The 26,269-nt window shown below is 49.2% G+C and overlaps 1 protein-coding gene across 1 annotated transcript in view; it reads left to right on the forward strand.

Moving 5' to 3' along the window:
- The window catches only part of IQCA1 (IQ motif containing with AAA domain 1), a 165,754-nt gene that overhangs the window by 138,201 nt on the left and 1,284 nt on the right, over positions 1–26,269 (forward strand). The window contains exons 16-18 of the mRNA XM_008690299.1: positions 5,611–5,697; positions 15,524–15,701; positions 21,826–22,064. Of these exons, the coding sequence (XP_008688521.1) occupies positions 5,611–5,697; positions 15,524–15,701; positions 21,826–22,064 (504 nt within the window). The remainder of the gene's footprint in view (positions 1–5,610; positions 5,698–15,523; positions 15,702–21,825; positions 22,065–26,269) is intronic.

Consider the following 26,269-nt stretch of genomic DNA (forward strand, 5'->3'; position numbering starts at 1 on the left):
TGAAGTAATTTCTGCAATCTCATAAAAGGTAATGCAAAGAAATTGAAATTTTAAATGTTTTTAAATAGTGGAAATACAGAACAAAATGTCTTCACATTTTAAGTACTTAAACAGAATCCAAGTGACTCAAGTCTGGGAACATGAGCTTCTCCTCTCCCCAGGTAACCCACACCTCTCCAGCTCCTCCCCAGCACGGCAGCTGCTCACTGGTGGCTGCCTCCCTGTGCCCACCAACTCCCATTTAGACACAGAAGCTACACACGCTATGCAGGCAGGGACCGTGTCTCTCAGTCCCCAGACACTCCTGGCTCCCACCACTAAGCTTCACACATCACAGCTTCATCATCCACAGCAAATGGATGGATGGATGGATGGATGGATGGATGGATGGATGGATGGATGGAAGAAAGGAAGGACGGGTGGGGAGATGTGTGGATGGTACAGGGGTGGATAGCTGTATGGATAGACAAAGGAAAAAAGGGTAAATAGATGGAAGGATGGGTGGGTAGATGGATGGTTGGATGGCGGGTGGATGGATGGATGGATGGAAGCATCTAGATAGAAGGAAAGAAGGAAGGGTGGATGGGCATTTAGCTGGGTAGATGGATGATGGGTGCATAGATGGATGGTGGGTGGGCGGGTAGATGGATGGTGGGTGGATGGATGGATGGATGTTTGGATGGATGAGTGGGTGGTCCTTTTCTGAGACTCAACCATTGGAGAAAGAATAGCTGGTTTTTCATCAGGTTCTCTAAGGCATGCAAAATAGGACATTTTCCGAGAGAACTCCCAAAGCTTCCAGGAGTCATTTGGGCAAATCGCATTGGTAATTCAGCATGCCAAACACAAACAACTTTCATTGTAGAGCCACCATATTGTAACCCAAGAGAATCCAATTCTGATGGTGAATTTTCGACATTTCTTTAGAGATTACAAAAGATCAAAGCACAAAACTCACATAGAAGGAGACGTCTTTAATTGTTTGACAGAGCTCCCCAGAATTTGAAAAACCGCTGTTGGTGGAAATTTGTCTTCATTCCAGAATTGCCACAAAACTGAAACCCTGCAGTTACATTTGATAGGACTGAAGAGCCCTCTACTGGCAGCTTAAGTGAACTGTCCAGTATAACTTCGGAAAAGTTCAATTATGAATTAATTACATCTAATTGCCCATGACCTCAAACTATCTGTGGGTAATTTAAGTGAAGACTTTTCATTGCTAAATGAAAATTAAAAGAGCAAAGGATACCATTTTTCATTAACAAATTGGCAGAGTTTTTTATTGTTAATACTCGTTAAGGAGAGGCCTGTAGAAAAACAGATCCACTTACCTATGGCTGGAGAGAGTGTAAGCAGAGAATCTCCGGGAGGGCAGGTAGACAACATGAGCGAAAACGTGAACAACACAAGCCTTGCGACCCAGCAGCTGCGGGTGTGGCCTCGTTCTAAGGGAATGACCCATCATGTGCCCCCAAAACCCATCGAACCACTGTTTAATTTCATGAGAAGGCAGAAACGTCCCAAAGATTCAAAAACAGTAGGTTCGGTCAGTAAATTATGGGACTTTGTGTTAAAATGATGTTGGAGAAATAAATTTCACCTGCGTGAACCAGAACGTAATGCAGTGCTGGAGGAACAATCTCGTTTTAGCAAATACATCGAGGAAGGTCTGTAAGGACAGGAAATGTTGGACGATTCACTTAAATGGAGGAGGCAGAGAGTGTTGTCTGTGTGTCTGAATATGCACTCTGAAAATTTTGCCAATGAATACTGCTTTTGCAATAACAATAAGAAAGGACCAAATTTCCACGAATTTCCATGTTTTTAAAGCTTGGTCTGTCCTCCCTTTGTACCTGCAAACAACCCTTGTCTCAGAGACGTGCAGCCTGCACCAGCAACGATCCTTCTCCCTCCGAGGTCTTCTTCTCCTGACTCTCCTCCCATTCCATGCCACCTCTGGTCTCTGTGCTCCCCATCCTTCTGAAAGAACGCTCCCTGTTTCGGTCTCTGACCATTCACACTTCAGCCCCCTGTCACCTGGCTTCTGTCCCCTCCATGCCCTGCCAAGGCCACCAGGGACCTCCAGAATGCCAGGCCCTTGGGCCAGCACTGGCCACCGTTGCCCCCTGCCTTCCTGCGCCCCTGACCTCCCTCGGCCCTGGGGACGGCTCTTTCTTCTGGGCCCTTTGTTCTCTGCGGCGCTGCTCTTCCCTGTCAGCCCGAGCCCTTCTGCTCCATCGGCGTCTTCACCCCTGGCCCCACTCGTGGGGAGCCCTCACCAGGCTCATCCGCTCTCCTCCTTCACTTATGAGCTCCTGCCATCCATTTGCACATGACTAGCCTGTCATGCCTCACATACCACCAGAGGGATTTTTCTAGAACACGGCTAGGATCAAAGTTCTTGATTCAAGTCCCTTATAGACTCTCTACAGCTTCCAGGATAAAAGCAAGTTCCGCAGCATTGTGACGGCCTCTGTGATGCGTTTGTGACCCCAGGCAGCCCCATGAGAAGACACTGAGCCCTGCGCCCCGGCTCCTGTCCCCAGCATGGCCGCTGCACCCCCCTCTCCGGCTCTGTGATCTTCTAGAAACCATCAGAAGCTCTGTCTGCTCTAACCTTTATCTGCAAACTCCATTCCTGGTCCCCTGCCTGACCCACTTCTCCCTCTCGCTGTCATTAGTGATCCTTGCCCATTTTCCTTGGGCCCCCCTCAGAAGCTGCCCCCCTGTCCATGGGCAGGGCCTTGAGGGCAGGGGCCCCAGCACCGAGCACAGCTCCTGGCACCTCAGAGCTCCTCCAGAAGCACTGATGAGGGAAGACATGCGACAACAGCTCTCATTCCACATTTTGGGCCAAAAACTGTAAAGCCCTCTTTCCCTCCCACGACAGCCTTTCAACTATTTGAAAACAGCTCCCTCAGGCCCTTGAGTCTTCTTTTCTTCAAGGAACAGTCTCATCCCTTAGATGGCTCGTGGTGGGAGAGGCTGTCCTCTTGGGGGTGCCCAGGATCCATGCCTCTCTTCTGTGCCCAGAGCTGAGCACGGTCACCAGGGGTCCTCGGGCCAGCTCGCCACTGCGAATGTCAGGAAAATGAAAAGTGCACGCTCAGGAGGACAAGACAGTCATGGTTTTAGAGTTCTTCCTGCTGGAACGACAGGGGACAGAGAAGGAAATGCGTTAAGGGGAATGAGATGCTTTCAACCGGGCATCTTGTCTACCAACACAGCAGTGTGACCCCTGGTTAGTAGAAGGGCCCAGGGGTGACAGGCAGACCTAGGTCTAACGCCGGGTTCCAACATTTCTCCAGTGACCTCGTGTGTAAAGGGGGAGACTCTGGGACGTGCTTGGCACAGGATGTGGCACGCGGCCAGGGAGGACAGCAGTGATGTCGTGGAGATCGAGGCGCTTTGCGCATGATTATTCCTCATATCGTTGTTGTCAAAGCACTCGCGGGGGAGCCGTCTTCTGCTTCATTTGATAAGAACGGAGCCCCTCCAAACCACGTCATCACCAGCGTCATCCGCACAGCCCCGTGGGCCCCAAAGCAGGTGAACGGTCGTGTCAAAGCCATTCCTTCACAGGTGCGGGTGCAAACTACAGGAAGTACGGAATTCCCCCCCCCCCCAGTCTGTGACGGCACAGACAAGTTCAGGGGACAATTGTTGGCTGGCACATTCAATGCGACGCTGTGACCAAAACAATTTTAAATCAGGTGCTGGAAGTAAGACTGCTAGTTTCGAAATTATCCCAAGCTAAGAAGACTCCTGCATTTCGGGACCATCGATGTGGCTTACGTCATTAGGAGCAGAAGGAGGGAAGTCACACGGAAATTCTGGGTGCCCACATCTGCAATTCCCATTAAGAAAAGTGGGCTGTGGAAAAGCTGCCGCTTGCCAAGTGGACATGGGAGGGGGGAGGCCCGCTGCCCCAGCGAGCACACGATCAGCCAAAGATGGGAGACAACGGTTTATGTGAAAACTGTTCCGTGGCTGCTTTCTGTTCTGAAGCTACGATTTTTAAGAGGGAGTGAAAAGAATAAGATTTTGCCTTTGTCATTATAAAGTGTCTCTTTTCTAAGAAGCTTAAACCCCAGCATCTCATTTTCTTATTTTCTTTGGGGGCTGGAAGTAGGGAAGCTTTGGACTTAAAATAGCTTTTAGCAGAACAATGCTTCTGTGGAGCCTGCCCTCGGCTGCAGGCCGGCCGCATTGTAAAGTCGGGGGGGCCGACAGCAAGGAGCCCAGAGAATGGACAGCTGGGGAGAGGGGCCAGGGGTCTGGCTTGAGTGCTTCCAGTAGACTCTGCAGCCAGCAGCCTGGTCTTGCCTCCTGCTTCTGCCACTCTCCAGCTGCGTGAACTTGGACGAGGTCCCTTGGCGTCTTTCAGCTAAGTTTCACCATCTGTGAAACCTGGTTGAGCAGAGTGGTTCCTGCCGCCTCGGGCCTAGCGTGAACGAGCTGTCATCAGGGAGGGCGTGCTGAGTCCACGCTGCGTCAGCGTCGGCCCTGACCGTGCGTGTGCTGCCGTGTGTGACGCGTGTGGCCCGGCCAGGCACACGGCTGCTCGCTGACTCACCATGATGACCACACCCCGCCACGCCACCCAGGAATTGGGATTACAATTTGCCATTCTGCCTTCTTAAACTCTATGGCTCTGTGTCTAAAAATTAAGGCCTACCGAACAGTGGTCGGCTAGTCCTGCTTCCTCTCTGAACGTGCTGGTGAGCGTGGGGCCTTGAAGGCACACGGCCCAGGGGTCAGGCTGGCACCAGGATCAAGTTCCCTGCCCTCCTGTCTAAGCGTGCGTAACCCACTTCCCCCCACACCTAATGCTGCAGGAACAGACCTGGCCACAGGGCGCCTAGTGATCTTCCCATCATTTATTAAATGCATGTCTTGGTTAAAACTCACACCTGCTGCCTTAATGATGCTTTAAGAATTATAAAAATAGGAGTACATAACGTTATATTTGCTGTGGCTGGAGACGGCTTTTATCTGTCACAATTTTGCACAAAGCACAAATTGTTGCAAAAATACCCGAACTTTGCTATCATGGGGGCGCTTTGAAGAGATTGTTCCGTGTGTGGCAATTATTCACAGGCCCACGGGACGTCCCAGCGCTGGCACGAAGCCCTGCCCGCCGTGGAGGGGCTCAGAGCCACCTTCCAGGCAAAACCTCGGCCACAAAGGCACAGCCGCACAGAGGCGAACAAATGGCATCAGGGGGCCCCTTGTGCTGAAACAGCTTTTCTCATGATGAGCGAGTCTGAATGAACCTGGGAGCAGCAAGTAGGCTGTAATTAAAACTCGAGGCCCAAATGCCTGTTTGTGTGCAGCAGGACACGATCGGTTTATGTCGAGCCACTGATTCGAGGCTCCAGGTCCTAGAGCGGAATGGGCAGTGCTGGCGTGTGTCCTGCCCCGAAGGTGGGAGAGGAAGCAGGGTGGTACCCCCGCCCTGCTGTTCAGCGGGGGGAGGGGGGTTGTGCAGAGGAGCCCCCCAGGCACCCCCACCCCCGAGAGCCATCTCAGGGAGCCATGGAGTCCTGCTGTTTGTTGGGGACCAAGAGAGAAATGCATTTACAGCCAAGGCTCTCCTTCTCCTTGCAGGTGGCCCGAGAGCTCCAGCCCTCCGTGGTTTGGATTGGAGACACAGAAAAAACCTTCTACAAGAAAGTTCCCAGCACAGAAAGGATGGTGAGGGCTTCTAGATCTTTCTCCATTTGGCCTTTTCTTTCCCCCCGAGGGGACTCTTAACCAGGGACTGTCTCCACCTTTCAAGAACATCTTCTTTAAGGGAGAAAGGGAATGAAGAGGCAGCCGTCTCTCTCTGCCCTGTACATGTTTGTATTTGAAAAACTTCAGTGGTTTGATTTGATGAGGAATAATTTAGGTGAAAAAATGAAGGAAAGTGTGGAAGGAAGCGGGAGGAGGAGCGTTGGACCCAAACATGTGACTCAGAGGTAAGAAACAATTCAGAGAATTTTGCTTGGTTAGAGCAAATGGCACACATAGGAGTTATTATTAGGATTTCCTATTGTTCATAATAATAAATAGCAAAGGCCTGAAATTTATGAACAAAGACCTTCGACAGAACTGCTCAGTGCCTGTATTTGGGGCCCCTGGGGAGCCCGCTCTCAACTGCTTCCTTCCTTCGTTTCTCTCTTTCGAAGGCTCCCCTCCCCCGAACTTCCCCCCACAAATCACCAGCAAATTTCCCACAAGTTAAAAAAAATTTGCAGATACACATGATTGTTATTCCACATCAATTTGCACCAAAGCAAATAGTGGTTAGCTGTGAATTTCTGATTAAATTCATAAGGATTTTAATCACTTTCGATCCTTATGTATTATACATCATTTTTAGCAGGTAGAGATGATTTGGATAAAGAATGAAAGCTCCATCTTTTCTTCCCCAAATGAGCCTTGATTGCCCTGTCATTTCAGAAACTCTTAAGAGGACTCATTCATTATTAAATCCGGAAATCTGGGACTTCGCTCCCTCTGCTGGCCAAGTTGCTACATTGAAAAAGTCCCCACGTTTGAACACAGGAAGGCTGGCGTTAGTATGAGCCAGACAAGAAATCTAAAGAGACGTACAGGGTGTGTGTAATCCAAGGTGTCACACACCCGACGTCAACTGAAACTTTTATTAATGGGAAAGCTCTCCTCACGCCCCCACTGGACATCAGCCTGGGGAGTAGGAGACGTGGGTTCTGGGCTCATTCTGCCATTCACCTGAGCTGGCTGTGTGTCTGTGAGCAAGTGACTTAACCTCTCTGAGCATCCACTTCCTTAACGATTTAATTAAAAGGTTCCAAAAACCACAGCCTCCCGTTCACGGGGCGCCCCTAGCATTCTCTGCCGTGACCCCCCCGGGTTGTGGCTTTGCTATCAGCAGTTAGAGCCGGCTGCTCGTCTGCACCCCGGAGTCTGTAGGGAACGAGGCGACTGAGCCAGCAGAGCCCTGGGGGAAGGGCTGATGGCGGGGAATGAAATACGGGTTCGGCAGACACCTCCCATGAAGGCAGGCCCGATGCAAGGCAGGCGGCTGGCAAAGGAGAGAGACAAACACTGAGTCTCCAGACCTGAACCGGCCCTGCTGTCGCTGGTCCCAAGAGACTCAGCCCAAGCGCAGAGTCCCCCACACATAGCCACGGGCTACTGTTATTCCGGTAAGAAATGAAAGCCTTTGGGGGCAGAGTCCTGGCGGTGGACAAATCGGACCTTTATTCTGTCCAGCTCTGCATTAGAAGAGTCGGTCATCTGTCAGGGGATTTACCGGTGCTGGAGAGCATGAATCACCCCGAGATAATTCCCAGGACACCTTGGGACCTTGGGTTCCCAAATGTCCTGAGCCACCCCAGGCACAGACAGAGCTGCACGAGGCATGCACACCCCAACCAGAAGGAGATAGGGGTGGGGGGATCACTGCGTGCGTCCTCCAGCCGTGCATGGATACATGGGTCCCCACTCACCCCCGAGTCCTGGGCCTGCCCCTTAGGCTGCCCCTGCTGCCTTCCTGGAAATGTGGGGCCAGGGCTGGGCCCCCTCTGCTCTCCTTCCCCACATGCAGCCTCTGACTTAGGTTCTTACCAAGTCCCTCAGCCACCGGGGCCAGAGCTGCCTGGTGCTTGTCCACCTGCCTTCCGAAGGTCACCACAGCAGCAAGGCCAGCACCTGCATCCACAGGTGACAGGAGCCGGGAGGCGCCCCAACCAGCTTCTCATTGCTCACCCGGCCACCCCTGGGAAAGTCAACAGCCTTCCTTCTACCATGGTTCGGCCTCTGTCCCAAAGGCTCCCTGATCCCAAAGGCACTGAGGCACAGAGAAGAAAGTCCACCAGCAAAGAAACCAGGAGGCTGCCAAGCCCACCACCCACAGCTCCAGCACAGACAGCCCCCCAGGGACTGCCGCCTGGGTTGGAGGGTTCCCGAATCTCCCCATGGAGAAAAGTCTCACTCACAGTGACTGTCTCCCCGCTTGATGCCTCAGCCTTTAGCTTAAGTCTCCCGAGGTGGTGAAACGTATGAGGATCACCCAGTCGTGAGCAGGAAAGCAGTGCAGGCTGGTGGCGATGGCTCCTGAGCTTGGCTCGGCCCCGGAAGGCTGAGCTCCCTGGTGCAGGGACCCCATGCCCAACACCTAGGACAGCTGTGGACAGGAAGAAGAGGTTCCTAGGGGCACAACGCTTATGTCAGGGAAGCTTCCAGCAACTCTGGGAAGGAAGCAGTCTTCCCCTGTTTTGCACAAGAGGACAAAGACTCCAAGGGAGCCACAGTGTGTTGGGGATCGTGCTGGGACCCAGGCACAGGTTTGTCTGACTGCATCTGGACGGTGCTCCCAGCTGCGATGCCACTGAGTGCCAGGCGTCTACACTCCCGTATGCTTCCACCCACTGCGTGGACACCCACGTCCACCCACCACACCTCCTCAACCCCCCAGCCACTCCAGACCACATCCTGAAACCGCCCGTGGGGCCCTCTGGTCTTAGAGACGAGGTGCCCTGCTCCAGAATTCCCACGCTCCTGCCCGTACCCTCGTGCTCTGCCGTTGTCCTCCACACCCCGAGAAGTCCTTCACCTCTGGACGTTCAGGAATGTGCAGGCTCCCAGGACGCCCCACCCCTGCCACTCTCGCAAACAGCCGGCCGGGCAGACGCCCGGGCACAGCCCCCTTCCCTTCTCCTCCTCCCGGGAGCAGAGCCGTCCCCTCCACCGGCTGCGGCTCAAACCCAGCCAGGCAGTCGCTTGTGGACGAGGCGAGAGCAGGAAAGAATGAGAGCAGACAGGCTGCGGCTGCATTTTCTGCACCATTACCCTGCGTTACTCGATCTAGCGGGAGCCTTCCCGACTCGGCCGTGGCCTCCACGAGGGAAGCTCGTGCTTTCTGGAGCTGCAGTGCGGTGTGGTGACGCCGGCTGCAGAAAAGCAAACTGAAGTTGCTGTGCGGACGCTAAGCACGAATTTGAAACTGCCCACAATGATGCGGCTGTGCGGGGGCTGGCAGGTGACTGTGGGGGTGTTGGCTGGCGTGATGGATGTGCGCCAGGGTCTCGTGCATAATGGACAGGCCTCTGAACTGGAACGGGTGGCCCGGGTTCAGGGGAGTGCTGATTGCATGGACCCGCCTTCCATTTTCATCCCCTCCTAATGGGACTACACCTCACCAGCAGCAAGGATGTCACTCTGGATGCGGCCCAGGATCAACATTCGTTATCCAAACAGGCTGATTAAGTTCAGGTGTCCCTGCCATTTCAGGACGCGCAGGTAGCGATATCCTCTGACTCAGAACAGGCAGACTGCACCGCCGTCACCATGGCAACCAGGCTGCTGGGGACGGGCTCGGACCACACAAGCTTGTCTCTCACCACGCAGAGTGGCAGTCTCCAGCTTCACAGGGCCTGGGATTAGTCCTCCTTCCACCAGCCTTTGGGCAGCTCCCATCGGCACCCCGCACATCCCAGGCACCCCTGCCACCTGCTTTGTTCTCCATCAAGCTTCTTAAAAGACCAGTCTGTTCTCACCCTCCCCACTCACGCCTCAACCCACCACCGTCTGTTTGTTGCCTTCCAACTCCCTAGAAACTGCTCTCAAAAAGTTCTTCTTGGACACCCATTCTGCCAACAAACACTTCGGTTCCATTGCTCTCCCTTTATGCCATGTTCAAGTGGTTAAATTCCACCATTTTGTAACACTCTCTCTCCCCTCATTTTCCATAGCCCTGGCCGCCTCCTACCCACCAACACTTTTTTCTGTGTCTCCTCCTTCTGTGTCTTCTGTGTCTCCTTGAATTTCCATCCCAGGCCCATGGCCCATTTCTCTCTCCTTGCCCTCCTTGAGCACCATCTCATAGCTCGAAAAATCACACCCCAACCAACGACTGCCCCACCCCATCCGCAGCCCGGTGCTCTCCCCCGAGGCTCGGGTGCAAGCCTCCGCGGGAAGCTCCCACACGGTGCTGCAAAGCCCGCCCAGACTCTCCGCCCTCACTGCCCGCTACCCACCCTGCTGCTGCTCCGCGTTTTCAAAAGGTTGATTTTATCGAAAATAACCACTCTTCATAAGAAGGCTTTGGATTCACTCTGGTAAAATGAACCCTGAAGACCACCAAAGTCTCCAGGCCTCATCTAAGTGCAGTGGATTGGAGGTCTCTTCTTCCAGAATCTCAGCAGAGGGCTTTCTTCAGCGGCATGGGGCCCAAGGGCAGTTTCTCAGAGCTAAGTAGATGAAGAATTATCATTTAATATAATGGAAACTGATGAGAGCTTTTTACACAGTCATTTTGAGCTCTGTTGGCAAATTGCTAGTTACCTCCAAATGGCAAAGCCCCCGGTTTTTCTGTCTCTTCCGTTTAAAAACCTTGCTCTTCAGTAGAGCAGACCTGGCATTGTTTCCCACCAGCACTTGTATTTCAGAATAAGACACGAATTATCCCTTCGTAAGCACTTGGTCAGATCGATGCATCATGCCAGGCGATCCTCACAGCACCCCTATAACTCAGGCTCTGTGATTATCCCCATTTCTCAGAGGTAGAGACTAAGGTTCAGAGAAATCGAGCAATCTGCTCGAGGTCACACAGCTGTTAAGAGCAGAGCCAAGACTGCGATCAGATATGTCTGAATCAAAATCTGTGTATTTAACTATTTGCCATATCATCTACCTATCGTTATGGAGTTTCTTCCTTAGGGTTTTGGGGGGGTGGGGGTGGGGAGGGAGTTTGCACATAGCCTGGCCCCCAGGTTAAGTTCAGTATCAAAGTAAAAGCCCAACAAACAGCCCTCCCTGTCCCAGGACAGCCCAGAGGCTGGGTCTGAGAGATGGCAGGTTTCTGCAAAGACCTGGGTGGGGATTAAGGAGCAGTCCCTTCATGAGCAGGTCCTCAGCCTCATTGTCAGAGCTGTCCATTTCTAGGGTTCCAGGAAGTCTCATTCCATCATCCCTCTTGTGTGCTTTCCCCTCTTTTAAGCGCCTCTGTTCTCCTGGGTGGAATCATGCAGGGCCATTGCTTCCTCCTGGTGGAGCTGGGGCAGGCTCAGGATTCCTGCGGGTGCAGGCGGAAATGATAGAAGATGCCTGGTGGTCTGGCCTCAGGCCCAGCCTCCAGGATTTATTTTGCTGTAAAAATTCCATCTCTTTCTCTGTTGTGAATTACATTATAAAAAGTCTCCTCTAAACTGAATCCAACAACACAGAAAAAGGATTATACGCCATGACCAAGTGGGATTTACCCTGGGTTTAACATCCAAAAATCAATTAATGTAATATACTATTATATCATTGGAAGAAAAGACAAAAACCATATCATCTCAATACATGCACAAAAAGCATTTGACAAAACCCAGCACCCCTTCATAATAAAAGACTCAACAACATAGGAAGAGGAAGGAACCTCGTCCACCTGAAAAAGGGCAGGTAAAAAAATCCACAGCTAATATCATACTTACTGGCAAAAGACTGTATGCTTTTCCCTTAACGTCACCTCTTCTCCCCAGTGTTATATTGGAGGTTCTCAGCTGGGCAACTAGGGGGGAAAAATGACATAAAAAGCATCCATTTTGGAAAAGAAGAGGTAAAATTCTTTATTTGCAGATGCCATGGTCTTATGGATAGAAAATCCTAAGGAATCCACTAAAAAAGAATTAGAACTAATAAACTAGTTCAGCAATGTTGCAACATACAAGGTCAATACACAAAAAGCAACTTATTTCTATACGCTTGCAATGAAAGATCAAAAGTGAAAATTAAGAAAGCATTCATAATAACATCAAAAACCAAAAGATTTAGGGATAAATTTAACAAAAGAAGTACAAGATTTCTACTCTGAAAACTACAAAAACGTTGTTGAAAAAAGTTAAAGAAGATGTAGATAAATGGGGAAATACATCAAGTTCATGGATTGAAAAAACCTAACATTGTTAAGATGGCAAGAATTCCCAAACTGACCTGCAGATTCAATGTAATTCCCAAAAAATGCAGTCTGACATACTGGCAGAAATTGAAAAGCTGATCCTAAAAGCCACATGGAAATTCAAGGGACCTTCACTAGCCAAAACAATCTTGAAAAAGAAGAACAGAGTGGGAGTACTTACACTTCCCAGTGTCAAACTCACCACAAAGCTGCAGCCAGCAGGACGGTGTGGTAATGGCATAAGAAGAGACATACAGATCGACAGGATAGAATTGAAAGTCCAGAAACAAACCCTTCTGTTTACAATCAGTTGACTTTTTGACAAAGGTGCCAAGACAATTCCATGGAGGAAGTTTAGTATTTTCGAAAAATGGCCCTGGGACCATTGGCTAGCCACCCGGAAAAGAATAAAGTTGGACCCCTACCTCACACAGTATTCAAAACTCAACCCCCAATGCATCAAGGACCTACAAGTAAGAGCTGAAACTCTAAAACCCAGAGAAGAAAGTAGAAGCATCAATTTTTGTGGCCTCAAATAAAGCAACGATGTCTTAGATATGACACCAAAAGCACAAACAACGAAAGAGAAAATAAGTTGCACCTCCTCAAAACTGAAAACTTTTTTGCTGTAAAGGACATCATCAAGAAAGTGGAGAGACGACCCACAGGATGGAAGAAAATACTTGCGATTCATAGATCCGATAAGGGCTTTGTGTCTAGAACATGTAAAGAACTCTTAGAACTCAATAATAAAAAGACATATGACCCAATTTAAAAAGTGGGCAAAGGATCTGAATATGCATTTTTCCAAAGATAACAAATGGCCGATGAACACATGAAAAGATGCTGGACATCATCAGCCATCAGAAAGACCCAAGTCAAAACCCCCAGTGAGATACCCCTTTACGTCCACTAGGGTGGTTAAATTTTTTTAAAACAGGAAAAAGAAAGAGAAAAGAAAAACACATCATAACACGTGTTCACAGGATGTCGGGAAAAGTGAACTCAGCCACTTTGGAAAGTAGTCTGACGTTTCCCCAAAAGGTTAACCATAAAGTCACTATACGATCTAGCAACTCGCTTCCTGTGTGTGCCCAAGAGAAATGCTCGCAGCGGCACTATTCACAACAGCCAAGAGGTAGAAACAACCCAGATACCCATCAACTGATGACTGGATGCATAAAATGTGGCCTCTCTGGACAATGGCTATCACGAGGTCTGAATGCTTGCTGCAACGCGGGCGAACCCCGAAAATATTATGCGAAACGAAAGGAGCCACAGACACACGCGTGCACACAGACACGACATGTTGGATGATCCCATTTCTATAGAAGATCCAGAAAACACACATCTGTAGAGATAGACAGTGGATAACTGGTTGCCTAAGTCTGGAAGAAGGGGTGAGGGTGGGAACATTCAGTGACGGCTACTGCAGTCTTTGGGGGGTGATGAAAATGTTCTAAAATCGACTGTGGCAATATTTGCACAACTCTGTGAATATACTAACAACCGCTCAATTACACATTCTAAGTAGATGAATTGTATAGTATGTGAGTTCTATGTCAAGAATGCTGATATGAATACGTCATAATAACACATATCTAATAATAAAATATGACACAGCACAATATAATGATAATAAATATATATTTTAAGTCTCCCTTGCAGCCCTCAACTGAGATAGGCCCATACCCAGGAAGGAGGCTCGGGAGGGGGGGGACAGGCAAGCCCCCCCACGCAACCCGTCTGAGAGGGAGGGGACCCCAGCAGAGCAGAGGGAGGAGCGCGAATCTGGGAGTTGGGGTCCTGCTCGTCAACTCTGAGGCTCGGGACGTCACTCAGCCTCTCTGGGTCCCAGATTCTCATCTCTGAGTGAGGGGAGGACTGGCCCCTTCGGGGAGGTTCTGAGAGCTCAGTGCGGGAGTCCATGTCATGCAGAGGGAAGTACCTGGAACCCAGTAAGCCCTCTCCAGCTGCTACTTACTAGGATTACTCAGCTGGGAGATGCGTTATCAGCCTGAACATGAGAAGTGCCAAGTGCACGGTCAACATCGGAGAGGACCAGCTTCCTGCCTTGTCCTTGGACAGCAATGGAAGCCCCCAGCCTCGTGCCTTGTTGGGGCCAGAGCTCCCCGTGTTTCTGCCACTTCCCATCGGGCTTTCCTCCTAACAGCCCTGCGGCCTCTGGGCACCTGCCCTTTCCCACCCAGCCTCCCTCCTGCACCTTGTCAGTGCAAACGTAGAACCAGGCCTTCTCACTGGTCAAAAGGAAAGAAAAAGAAGAATGCCAGCCACCACTGTGGGCATGCACGGCCAACAGCCTCACGATGCAGAACGGTCACCCCTGCACTGTGCAGCTCCCCTGGGACACCCCTGCCCTCCAGGGTGCTCGGTCACACCTGACTCCCCCTCCGATGTGCAGAGCATTTGGTGGGTCCAGCCTTGACTTCCAGCTCTGCTGGACCCACCAGGGGGCTTCCTGTGGGACAGGGTACCATACATAGCCTGTGAGCATCCCTGTCCCCAAGGCCCTGCAAACCATCCACAGCACTGTCACCCCACTTGCCAGCTGTGGCTCAAATACCTTGCCACTCGCCGTTGCTCCTGAGTGTGGAGTTTAGCAAACACCCGCGCTCCCCCAGGGGTCACAGGCCCTGCCTGCCTGCCTGCAGGGCTGTCTCTGGGCTGGGCTGGGCTGGGCTGTGCAGGGACCCACGGGGACACCAGGGCCAGGCAACAGGGGCCGGTCTCTGCAGGGTGTTCACAGCGAGCTCAGGCCTGCTCTGCTCCAGGAAAGCCAGGCGCTGGCTTCTCTCGCTCCCGCTCAACATTCAGATTCTAACTGGCTCCATCACCCCCAAGCCAAGTGGGAGCAAAACCAGCGGAGACCTCTCAGGGCTCCTCTGTGGAGGCTCTCTCCATCACCCCAACTGTCCTCCTCCTCCCCATGCTTCCTCCTCTCGAGGCTGTGCCAGTGGAGGCTAATTGAAAGCTGGTGCGTTGCCATGGCAACATGACCACATCTGACCCCCATGGGCAGGAAGTCATCCGCCCTGGGGTACCTCGCATCCTGCTCCTCTCCCTCATTAGTGTCGAGACTTTACTAAAATAATACAGATTCAGACTCTTCCCTAACTGCTTCCGAGAGAGAAGCGTCCCACTCTTTTGTAACCAGGTGCTTTTCAGACACGAGATCCAGGACCTTCGGAGGGGCGCTGTCAGGGCCGTCAGCAACGGCGGTCTTGGGTTCACCCTCAGAGCAGTTCAGAGGAACTCGGGTCACCACCGCGCGTCCTCGCTCCGGCCGGCCTCCTTCCGCTTGGAGACCCGCCCCACTTCCCATTCTGAGGGTCAAGGTGCTAGAAAGATCAGTCAGGTGCTTCCTTCCTTCCTTCCCCCTTTCCAGATCGGAATGCCAGAGGTGGAGGAAAGGCAGAGCGTGCAATTCCAACGACCCGGACCAGGATGAGCTCTGAGAATTGTGTTCATCCGAGCTTTGAGGTTCGCTCTAACAGATGCGCGCCCCGTGCCTTCTAAGAGGAACTGTCCTTCCATCCGTAATTCTTTGTTCTGTGCGTGGGCTCATTTCTCCCTTCTCCCTCCTTCTCCCAGATCGAGCCTAAACGCCTCAAAAAACAGCTTCCAAAAATCCTGAGACTCCTGAAACCGGATGACAGGATTCTGATTGTAGGGACAACACAGCGCCCTTTCGATGCTGAACTTCGATCTTTTTGCAAAGTTTACCAAAAAATTATTTTGGTTCCCAGACCAGACTACGCCTCGAGATTCGGCAAGTACCCCTGGCCCCTTCCCATGTGTGGTGACGGAGGGTCAGCTGGGTGGCGTTGGTTTGTAGGCGTGTGGCACCGGGGTGGGGACCCCGGTAACGCAGCCCCCCAGAAGGTGGCAGACGTGGGCAGAGCCTGGCGGTAAGTACACAAGAACAGGTCGTAAGAGCAAAACCTGCATGTCTGTTCTGTCGCTAACATCGTTCTTTTCACCCAGGACAAAAGGAAACTGAACAGGGATTATTATTTTGGGCCCTGAAGGTGACAAAAGCCATCGCAGGTGCTAATTTTTCTTTCGACAGGTGAATTAGGATGATTTGTCTCGGGCCCACGGTGACGGTGTCTCTCTCAGAGAGCATCATTCTGGCCACAGGTTGATTTTTTTTTAGTTTTCCAGTCTCAAAGTATTAGTCCAGGAGCGTGTTGACTTACTTAAAATAACCATGAAAGATAAGAGCTCCTTTTTCAGTTTTTTCCTCTTGAACAGAGAAATTCAAAATCTTCTTTTGAAACATATTTTTAAGTGGAACTGACACTACAAAAGTGATTCTGGAGGCAGTGCAGTGAAACCATAAAGAGCCGCGAGATACAAGCCCTGAGGAGACGTGGTTCTGAACCCTGGCTCTGCCATGGGATAGCTGGACGACCTTGACAGCTCAGTGGACCTTCTGCGCCTCACTGTTTCCTCTGTAAAGAAGACTGTTTAGTCCCCAGAGCTGTCGTAACCCTTATGTGAGGTGGGCAGCAGGACGCCCAGCACCGTACCAGCTCCCAGGAGACCCTGGGTGGTGCTGGGCTGGGAGGAAGCCAAGATGGTGGCCATGGTTATGGAGAAGGAGTACGTGACCGGGCAGTGAGTGGCCATGGTAGTGAGGTGGTGGTTTCTATCGTCTGCTGCTGTGGACCAAACCACCCTGGCGGCTTAAAACAACAAATCATTCCATCTCATGGTTCGGACGGCTCACAGGCTCAGCTGGAAAGTTCTCCTTCAAGTCTCTCAGGAAGTTGCAGTCGGGTGTCCGTTTGGGCTTCACCTGAAGACGCGACAGAGCTGGACATACGCAGTCATTCGGTCCTGTGACTGGAGTTGTTGCTGGGAGCTCAGCTGGGGCTGCCAACCAGGGAGCCTACACCCGGCCTTTCCATGTGGCTTTGCCCAGCGCAGCGGCGCGGTCCCACAAGAGAGCATCCTGAGAGCAAATGTTTCGAGAGGTTCGGGCAGAAGCTGGAAAGATTCTTGTGACCTAGCCTCAGAAATCACACAAAGTCCCTCTCACCAAACTCCACGGGTCCAGAGCAAGTTCCAGGCCATCCCAGATTCAAGGGCGGCGGACCACACAGGGGCTGAATACTATAGTGTGGCTCAGGGAGGGGTCATCTTTACCGCTCATGGTGGTGGTGATGATGGTAGTGGTAGCAGATTTGATATCGAGGTGGTGATGGTGGTGTCAGTGTTGCAGGTGGCAGTGATGGCGGTGGCAGCCTGGTGCTAGGGAAGAGGAAGGTGGTCGCATGGATGGTGGTGGTGGCAGTGGAGGTGGTAATGGTGGTAGTGGTGCAGCGGTGGTATGGACAGGAAGGTGCTCCCAGCGGAGTTGGGGTAGAGGTGAGACAGCCTATGGTAGCAGTTAACATTAATAGGAATAATGAAAATGACCAGGTCAGACTTGGTTTCTATGCATCCTTCTCCAGTCACAATAGCACCCCCAAAACAGAGGGACTCTGTGACCTTTTCTGGTTGGTCTTAAGCTCCTGGCCCATGTTATCTGCTAGAGAACAACAACTCCATGTGCAGTGCCAGCTCATTTCAGTCTTGATAAACCGTGATCCTGGCTTCACAAATCCGTATTATACTCAAAGTACAGGAGGACATTGGTCTCGATTATTTCTCCATCATTCTAGTGGCTTCTCCATCTCCTGGAGCCTCCGGGCCCTCCAGTGGGTCCTTTGCATTCAGCCAGCATCGAAGGAAGAGAGAAAAGACAGTAGAGAGTATCTCACAGGAGATTTTAGGGACAAGACCCAGAAGGGCTAGGTGTTGTTTCATTCCTGTTGCATTGGCCAGAATGATTCCCATGGCCTCACTGAAGTTCAAGGGGTCAGGGCTGTGCAGTCCCACCAAGGAAAGGTTTGGCACAGAGCTGGTGGGCGCCAGCGGTCTCCACCCACTGGGAGTCTACACAGAGCATCCCCCACTCCTGGCTTTCTCAGAGCTTCCCTGCTCTCATTTCTGTTGGTCAGATTTCCTCTCACGATCCCAGGGTTTGGTGGTGTTTGGGTTTTTTTGTTGTAGATACATATTTTAAGCTATCTTAATGGAACAAGGTAGGGTGTTATTAATTTTCAGGGACCAGAGCATTATTCTTGACTTTGGATTGAATAGTTTCTATTGTTCGACAAAACCATAGGCCCTTTAAAACTGAAGCTGTTGATGCATAACAAGGACAGTTGTGCTGTTTTGATAAAATGCCAGGCATCTGTAAGGACACAGATCAGATTAGAGATTCCAACCCGAATCTCCCCGTGGCGGCATCACAGGGGAGGAAGGAGAAGGCATCCCCTCTCCTGCCGGCAGAGGATAACCCTGCACGCGGGAGTCCTCTTGGGCCCGGGGCTCTGTCCACTAAACCACATGCTTCTCATATATTTCCTCCGTGATGGGTGATTTGTTCAGGTCGCCTTTCTTGCTGACATCATAAATGCTGTCCAGCGTTTCCTCCAGTGACCTTGAAGTTTTCATAGCTACAGTGGCTGGGACATCCATCTTAAAGAAAGACTGTTCCTGTCTTTGCAGTGATCAAAAATGGTCTCTTCCAGCCCATAAAGCATGGGCTGCAAATCCATAACCTGGGCCTCTGCTTGGCCATCTATCTACCAGCAGCAGAGCAGGGAAGGTGTTGGGGAACATTCACCATCCGGCTTCTCAGATCCCTCCAGGCAGGGTGGGGGAGTAACAGCACTGAGAAGGGAAGGGTGGGTCAGCCTGAGGAAGCATAATCCTTAAGGTTTACCAAATAGAATTCAATATCTACCTTCTTTCCCCAAATCAAGCTGTTTCCTTCAAAATGTCTGCAAAGAAAATCCACCCGCAAGGTTGATTAATGCCTCGTCTAGTCCCCAGAAATCCCTCTGGGCCTCCTCTCCCCATATTCCTAATGCTTCCTGCTCTCGCCTCTCTTCCCGGGGGTCTGTTTCACTAATAACCCAATTCATCATAGGCTCCCACCCCAGACCCAGTGTCTGGTCGGATGAGTTCAGTCCATGTCTTCCGATTTTTCTGGAATTCTAATCTTCAGAGACCAGAAGCTCGTCCAAATCATATTATCACTTCCTGGGCTTTTGTAAAATCACAAATAACAAATGAATTTTAAGATACTACGTCATCTCAAGAACACAGTTGGGAGCCAGGACAGAATCCATTTGGAACATCAAAAGCAGAGAAGGCGATCCAAAGACCAGATTCTTTTCAGTCTAAAGAAGGGAAAGAGAATGTAGATTAATTCGAAGAAGCGAGGAGCCTTTGCATCCAAGAGAAGGAAGGTAAAAGACAGTACTCAGTCTGGAGAGCACGTCGGCTGCCTTCACCACACTCCATTCGCTGATCCGGTCCTCCCCACCACCCCACGGCCAGCACCCACGTCTGTTGTGCTCTCATCCTCTCCACCTGCACTGCTGGGCCAAGGACCAGGCAGCTGTGGCTGCAGAGCTCATGTGGGGTTCCCACCTCCATGAGCCCCCCATGCTGTGACTCACTCTGCACCTGACTCCTCTCCTAGCCCCACCACGGGTGGCTTTGTAGAAGCAGTGGAAGCTATTCTTTTAAAGGCAAGTCTAGTTCACCAAATATGAGAAGTCGAACTGCTTCTCTTTCCCATTCTCTGGAGTCACTGTGGGCAAGTGGCCATGTCCCACCATAACTGTGACTGCCTCCAGTTGCCCTCACTGGGCCTCCACTAACAAATGGTAAGCTTTGGGGCAGGGGGGGGAATCAATGATGTGTGTATTTGGAGGACCCTTGGCCAAAACCCTACGTATCAAGGATCATACATTCTAAAGAGTCAATAGTGTGTTCCCATGTTCTTGCTAGACCAGAGTAATTGTAGTCTTTGCTCTGTTTCTAAAGAATCTTTACTTGTAGAGAGACCCCTTGTGTTGGGAGGATGGAAGGCTGTGACTGTCATGGCTTAGCAGGGAGGCAGGGATGGGAGCTGGGCGTTGGTTTCTGGCAGCCCTAGCCCTCCCTGTTTGCTTACCCACTGGTCCACTCTATGTCACGGGTAAGAAGTTTGCCCGGGATGCCCAAGGCTGAAGCTGTCTGCTTTCCAGCCTGGGGTATCTACTGGGTCGTCGGCTGAAGGGGCTACACCTTGTGCTTCAGCATAAAGCATGCTCCCTGCTCAGCTTCCAGAGTCACCATTCGGACCTGTTCACACTTTTTTTCAATGTTATAAATCTGGGCAGGGACACACATCCCAAGGGATGATGCTACCTGGTCATTGTTCTTACTTTTCCCATGCGTTATATTTTCTGATTTCTAAGTCTTCCTCATTTATGTCCAGGTAAGGGTAATCTGTTTTACAGAAATATCCTTAGATATAGTCTGTATTTATGCTTTAATGAGCATTAGGAAACTTTGGTACAAAATGGAATGACTCATGATAATTACAAGAACAACAGTAACACCACTACAGGAAAATAAACTGCCCACCGTGTGCGACGTCAGTGCTCTTCTAAGCACTTTCTCACAGCAGCCTGAGAAGTAAAGCTTTCCACTTGCATTTTATAGGTAAGCCTGAGATGGATTCAAGCTCAAACAGACCCACCAAAGAAAGTAGCAGAGTAAATCTAGGGGGTTAGGTCCGTTTGGTGGCACACGTGGCCCTTGATGCCTAACCTTACACAGTTGGGAGACACAGTATAGCCCCAGGGTAATATGCACCCCTTCCAGCAACTCAGCTCACCACAAGGCCGACGACCACCCCCCCCCCCATCACCACCAAAGTCGATGGAGGAGGAGGACTGTTAAAATGACTCATGACCCAAAATCCCATTCTATGATGTGGCTCATAGATACACGGCAGGTCATTCTATTCCTGGACGGTAATTAGACCTTTTCGTTTCATCAAGTATTTGTGGATCGATGTATGTAGGTGAGCTGGTCATAGAGCAGACCTGACAGTGCTCAGATTATATAATAATGGTCATTAAAAAACTGTTTCAAATATTCCTCAAAGAAGGTCAAAATGCTTGAGAGACATTTGAATCAGATCCTCCCAGCACTGCGAATGGCTCAGAGACAGGTGCCTTGGCAAAGCCTCACCTTTCTCGCCGTCTGGATACAACGGAAGAAGCCACGGTGAATCTCATGTACTTCTCTCTCTTTGGGGCCTGGATGTAATTCCCTGAGTGTGATATTATTTCAAATGCTGTACGCGAGTCCATTCCATCTCTCAAGTTCAGTAATTCCATAATTCATGTTCACCACATCCCTGTGTTCTAAGAGAAATCTCTCTGTTACCCCGGGTCCCACTAACCCGAAGAACCACCGGGAACCCACCCAAGGGATTTCAGTCAACCTCTGCCTGTTTACACTGGGGGGAGGGGAGAATAAGGGTCAAGTTGCACCCAAAGGGAACTGAGCCCACTGGTGATGAACGGGAATTAGAATCTGCGTTCCAATTCCACATAGAAAAATCATGCACAAAAACTTTATAACTAAAAAAAAGTGAAACTCCCACTCCTCCAAACACTTTGGAAAATAAAATATTCTGATGAGCAGAGATCCCATATATACTTTATCTGAATTTTCCAATGTTGAAAGATTTTGAACATCTTTGAAGATACCACCCTAAAACTATACTGAATGTGATTTCATTTTTTCTTCTTTTGTGGGTCTAGGACCTCAGGGCCATCGGTATGCATGTCTTCTGGTTGAAAATCACTCAGAGGAAAAAAAAGTACTTAGTTATGTGGCTTCCTGCTCATTTGAATTACCATTGAGTGGAGTGTTCCCCCCGGACATTCCTTTCTTGATGAGATGCAACTTTGTACAAGAACCAGATAACACTGCTTTCTCTGTGGTGACCTTTGTTCTCTGTGTCTTTTCTACTATCTTGGATACAATAGTTTTGTGGAAACAGATCATTCAACGCAACGGAGGCGTCATTACCAATGCCTTGAATATAAGTTGCCTGGCAAAGGTCACCGATGGCTTCACCCAGGGACACATAGTCGAGGCGGTTACAGGTGTGCTCACAGACCGCCGAATCCGGCAGCAAACTTACAAACCGCTCATGGCAGTGGAGTTCATTGCAAAGCTAACCAGCATGAGCCCCGTGTACCAGGAGGAAGAAGAGAGCTTTAAGGTAAACGGAACACCTGTGCGGCCAGGTTCTAGCCGCAGACGCTTGTCACATGACCTCCTCCCTCTGGTTCCTGAGTTTCATGAATTTGTCATACACAGTGAAATTTGGAAGCTTGAAATTTTTAGATCGCAAATTCATTCCAGCCTTGCCAGTAAAGCATGTGCCTTCCAAAATTTAGGAAAAATTGTGGTCTGTGACCTTATAAATTAACAGCCAAATTGCAGAATTAAATAGTAGCTTTGAAATCACTGGATTCACACACACACACACACACACGCATGCATACACATACACACCATACGTACGTGTACGTGCCTTCCCCTTGGTTCTCCCTGGTTTTTACTTCATGGTTTATGCAATGGAACAAGTTGGCCATAAAGAAAACCATCCCTCAACAGTGCGTTTCAAGCCCGCGTTGGGTTTGTCCCAGATTTGCTGTGGCACCTTCAGTTTTCAGCGCATTTGCAATAGGAAATCACAAAAAAACTCACCAAAGTTTAATTTTCTAATTTTTTATTGTATTCTGTGATGTTCACAGAATTTTTTAGATCTAGAGGAAACTGAGAACCAGCTCTTCCAAATCCCTCTCTTGCAGGAGGAAAAGAAGTTGCAGAAAGCTATGTGCCTTATCCAAGCAAATCAGCATGCGAGCCTAGATGCCCCGGCCAGCAGGCATACTCACACTCCTTTTCATCAAAATGAGTATGGTTGTGTTCACTTTTCTGGACCAGGAGGCAGTTTCCTTGGCCAACTGGGAAAACAAGGGTGGAAAGTTATATCCATGCAATTATACCCACCACCACATTGGCCATGCAATCATCAGAAAAAGAATCAGAATTCTCGGCTAAGCCTTGCGTGTCTGGAAGCCTGCTTAAGATTAGGAAAATTTCCCTCTGCAATGTATCACTTTTCCACCAACTCTAAAACTCGTGTTTCCCTCCTGCTTTGCTACTAATGTTTCAGTACGAGGTGGAAAAGAGTCACAATACTGATCCCCCCCAAAATTATCCAGCATAGCGATTGGCAAACTTTTCCATAAAGAGCCAGATAGTAAATATTTTAAGCTTTGAGAGCTCCACAGTCTCTGTCACAACTATTCTCTCCTGTTTCATAGTACAAAAGCATTCATACACAATATGTAAATGAAAGGGCATAGCTGTGTTCTAATAAAACTTTATTTGCAAAAACAGTCAGCAGGCCAGATTTGGACCATCAGTTATAGTTTTGCTGACAGTGGTCTAGAAAAACTGCAAAGAAATATTTCCAACTCCAAGCTGGAGTTTTTGCCAAGGATTCGAATTAATGTTCTTGTTAACTGTTGAAACCTTGTTAGAATTAATTGCAAATATTTATCCTCTTCATGTGATATATCCTAATTCTTTTCTGAAATTCCCATTTTTTTTCCTTTGTAAAATGCTCATTTTCCTTCTTATTCTGAGGACTAGGTTTAGGGTATTAAAACCTATGCTTTCTCTTAGCTGGTTTTTAACTTTCCAAAGAGATTTCTAGAAGTTTTTCTGTTACAGGTACTGGAGGTCCGGTAATCAGAACTGATCACACTATTCAAGAGAAGGGAATGCTCCCATTGTATAACCCGAGATGAGAACACATGTGCTTCTCACTTCCGTTCTTGGCATATTTGATCACTTTATTCTTTTTTTTTTTAGCCAACTAAATCATTTTTCCAACACTGCTAGCACACCCCCCATCAATTCTGCTCCTTATCGTAGCCCAAGAGCTCGGCACGGCACCCACCCCAACTAACTGTTCAATAAACATTTTTAGTGGCAAATTTATCGAGCAGTTGGGTTCACACCTGTGAATAATGTGATACTGTGGCTATAGTCGCTTGTGATGAGGCCAGTCATTTCGGCCCTGAGAAATTGGACCTAACCCTGCTTCTGACAATGCATCAGACCAGGACCTTGCAGATTCTCCAAACACATCCTACCCGCTCCATGTACATGACGGAGAAAATATTTGAGGATAATGATGGTAATAATCATAATAATGTTAGCTAATACTTATTGACTACTTATGTGCCAGGCACTCTGTTTTAACTCATTTAGACCTCATAATCTCCCCATTTTACAAGTGGAAATTGAGTCATAGACAGATAGGCAGAATAATGGCCCTCCAATGATGTCTACATCCCACTCCCTGGAACCTGTAAATACGTTCGGTCACATGGCAAAGGGGAGTTAAGGTTGCAGATGGAGTAAGGTTGTTAATCCACTGAACCTAAAACAGATTATCCTACCTTATACTGGCGAGTCCAACGTAATCATAAAAAGTAGAAAAGGGGGGGCGCCTGGGTGGCTCAGTCATTAAGTGTCTGCCTTCGGCTCAGGGCGTGATCCCGACGTTCTGGGATCGAACCCCACATCGGGCTCCTCTGCTATGAGCCTGCTTCTTCTTCTCCCATTCCTCCTGCCGGTGTTCCCTCTCTCACTGGCTCTCTCTCTGTGTCAAATAAATAAATAAAAATCTTAAAAAAAAAAAAAAGTAGAAAAGGGAATCAGAAGAGAGAACCAGAAAGTTAGCAGCGTGGGAAGGACCCACTGGTACTCCAAATAGCCCCATGTTGCTAGCTTGAGGATGAAGGAGAGGCCACAAGCCAGGAGAGCAGGTGGTCTCAGGAAAGTGCAAAAGATAAGGGAATAGATTCTCCCCCTGGAGTTCCAGAAAGGATTACAGCCTGCAGACACCTAGATGTTAGCCCAGTGAGATCCATTTTGGACTTCTGACCTTCAGGACGGAAAGACGATAAATGTTGTACATCACCAAGTTCGAGGTAATTTGCTACAGCAGGAAAAAGGGGGCGGGGCAAAGTGGCTTACTCCTAGTCACACAGCTAGAAAGGAGTAGAGCTGAAATTCAAACCATAGTCCAAAGACAATTTTCATACCCATATTCTATACTGTGTCTCAATAAATTAGGAGTTCCTCACCTTACATTGAAAGCAGAGCCAGAGCAAAAAGAAAGATGAGAATAATCCCCAAGAGCCAGAAACAAAGATAAATCTCAAACACAGGGACAACTGTGTGCCTGGCACGCAGCATAGAGAAAGTCAAGGCTAGGAAACAAAAAGAGACTCGGGGCCATGGACGATAAAGTGGCAACACCTCCTGCTTCTGTGACCAGCTCTGTGGTGTGTCGACGTCACCGAGGAGCGTTACCTTCAAAGCGTCACTACAAGACGTTCCTCTGGATCTGGCTTTAGAGGATCGTGTCGAAGCAGCTGCAGTACTGTGAGGGAGGGAGGAATAATGAGGGAGACCAAAACAGAGCATCCGACTCAAAATGAACCTGAAAATAAAAATTCCTAAACATTTTAGGAAATCTAGTGCTGAGTTCAACCTGACAAAGATGTTTAAATTCATATAATTCAGATGTTCCGAAACCAGTAAAGGAACGCATCATGTCCGGTAGAGACGTGCAGTACGGTTTAAAACAAAGACAGAAATGGAATAAGAAGAGATAAATTATGGGGGGGGGGAATCACAAATAGAAAGCTTAGAAATCAAAAACACAATAATTTGAAATGGCAAAAAAATGAGGTGTGAACTCTAGCCCAGACATGGTCAAAGAGCAAATTTATGGGCTGGAGGATGTGGCCTCACCAGAGGCAACACAGAAAACCAAAAAGATAAAATCTATAAACTGCAATTAAGAACCTTTGAAGACACTGACACCTAAATTATACACATTCTGGGAGTAGAGAATGGAAGAATTACCAGAGGAGCAATTATTTGAAGAAATATTTGCTGAAAATTTTCTTGAATTAAAGACGTGAGTTCTTAGATTAAAAATGAACTCCAAGTGACCAGAACAAATTTAAAAAATCCACACACACATGCATTATTGTGAACATAGGAATAAGATAGCAAGCCAGTCTTCAAAGATGCCAGATTGCCTACAAAGGAAAAACGATGGGGCCATCAGGCAGCTCTTTGACAGAAATCTATTCCAGAAGACGGTGCGATCATTTCTGCAAAGCGCTGGAGAACAGTAACTGTGTACCTGACATTTATCCCCAACTAAACTAGCACCCAAGAGACGGGAGACGATAAAGACATTTAAAGACTTAGAAAGACTGAGCTAGCTTCCCAGCTAGGGATTTCCCATAGAAATCCTATTTCTATGTATGTGCCCTAGGGAAGTTTTCTCATAAACGTACCAGGAGATACGTACAAATCATGAAT

The sequence above is a fragment of the Ursus maritimus genome, unplaced genomic scaffold (assembly GCF_017311325.1).
Source record: "Ursus maritimus isolate PB19 unplaced genomic scaffold, ASM1731132v1 scaffold_1, whole genome shotgun sequence".
In the NCBI taxonomy this organism is placed as follows: Eukaryota; Metazoa; Chordata; class Mammalia; order Carnivora; family Ursidae; genus Ursus; species Ursus maritimus.